The 1,370-nt window shown below is 45.6% G+C and overlaps 1 protein-coding gene across 1 annotated transcript; it reads left to right on the top strand.

Moving 5' to 3' along the window:
* Positions 1–461: 461 nt before the first annotated feature.
* PV09_09865 (uncharacterized protein) lies at positions 462–619 on the top strand (the record flags this gene model as incomplete). Its single annotated transcript, XM_016364013.1, has 1 exon — positions 462–619. A coding segment is annotated over one exon (158 nt), but the record flags the coding sequence as incomplete, so codon positions are not given.
* Between the last annotated feature and the right edge of the window lie 751 nt (positions 620–1,370).

The raw sequence follows: 1,370 nt of genomic DNA, 5'->3' as shown, positions 1-1,370 counted from the left end.
AACCCTTCCGAAGTGGCTTACATTAGTGAAGCTAGTCGGTATCGGGAAAGTATTCCTAACAGATAAGTTCTAGATATTAATATTATACTAGTAATATCTTAGTACTAGAGCCTCCTAATTACGATAGTCAATAAAAGGACCACCTCCTATCCTCTTAATTATCTACTTTTCCACCTATCTATCACCTTCTGTAGCTCGTTGATACGCTGCTCACAGCAGTCCTCAGCACTGCCTAGCATCGCTAGCGCTATAGTGCAACAGCTAACATGTGGCTCGTGCTCTATACCCCAACCTATGGGACATCAAGATGATGGATGGAGAGGAGATAGTAGTGGTGAGCGCTAAGGAGGGAGTGATTCACACTGGAGCAAGGGAGGACCTCGAAATCTTCTTCTTGAAGCTGGTCTGCAGCATGTTGATCCGGCTCTTGCAGCTCACGTAGTTCTAAAGACTTCTCCTAGTGCATGTCCGCCATGATCTTCACCAGAAATTGGGTCCAAGTCACATTGTTACCGATGTGTTTCATGAACTCTTTGCGACCAAATATGCTCTTGTCCTGCTCGAAGGCGGTCTCCAGTTGAGCCTTGAGATATTTCGGAAGTCAACTCTCATCCTCTGAGAGTTGAGCATACACCTCACATACAGCATCCAAGATCTGGGCAATTGTCAAATCTTTGCCAAACATTCACAACAAATCACATCTCGTTTGAAAACTCTAACTTTTAACCCTATTCTAGCTAGCTTCATGCTGTTGCTTTCTCGTTCCAAGACTCATACAGTGTTATTGCCTCATACTGCTCACAAAGGCTGGACACTGAGGTCGTCGAGCTAGATGTGGTCGTCTCAGGTTGGTTGCGAGCGAGGGACTCTGCGAAAGATTCGCTTTCTTTTCCAGCCGGCACGCAGACCTCCGCATTATACTCTATCTGCATTTCATGGAGTCGTTTACTTAATGCCATATGTGCAACGAGATTTCGCAAATGTGATTCTTTATATAGTTTCTTGCTAATAAGGTCTTGGAGGTATAGCATTTCGAATAGATACAGCTACTGGTATTTGATGTCGAAGTTCATGGAAACAAAAGATAGGAAAACTAAAGACCTACTTTATCGCTTATGGAGTCAAATTGGGGGCTTCCAAGGGTACCAGAACTGAACCCTTATCCAGCAAACGTGATCAGATAACCCCAGTGTTTCGAAGCACTACAGTACTTTACTTCACAGCAAGTCCCCAATCTTGAAACCCTCGGCCATGAGGATAGCTGGGGTCTTATGTCGGGCTCGCTCAGCAAACGTTTGGGGAGCAAGTATGCCCCCCTTCAGCAAATATGCAAAAGTTTCCAGGGAAGGAAGGGGGGGGGGGGGGGGGGG

The sequence above is a fragment of the Verruconis gallopava genome (assembly GCF_000836295.1).
Source record: "Verruconis gallopava strain CBS 43764 unplaced genomic scaffold supercont1.352, whole genome shotgun sequence".
NCBI lineage: Eukaryota > Fungi > Ascomycota > Dothideomycetes > Venturiales > Sympoventuriaceae > Verruconis > Verruconis gallopava.
The sequence above is the reverse complement of the archived record's forward strand: the minus strand, read 5'-3'. Positions and strand labels throughout refer to the sequence as shown.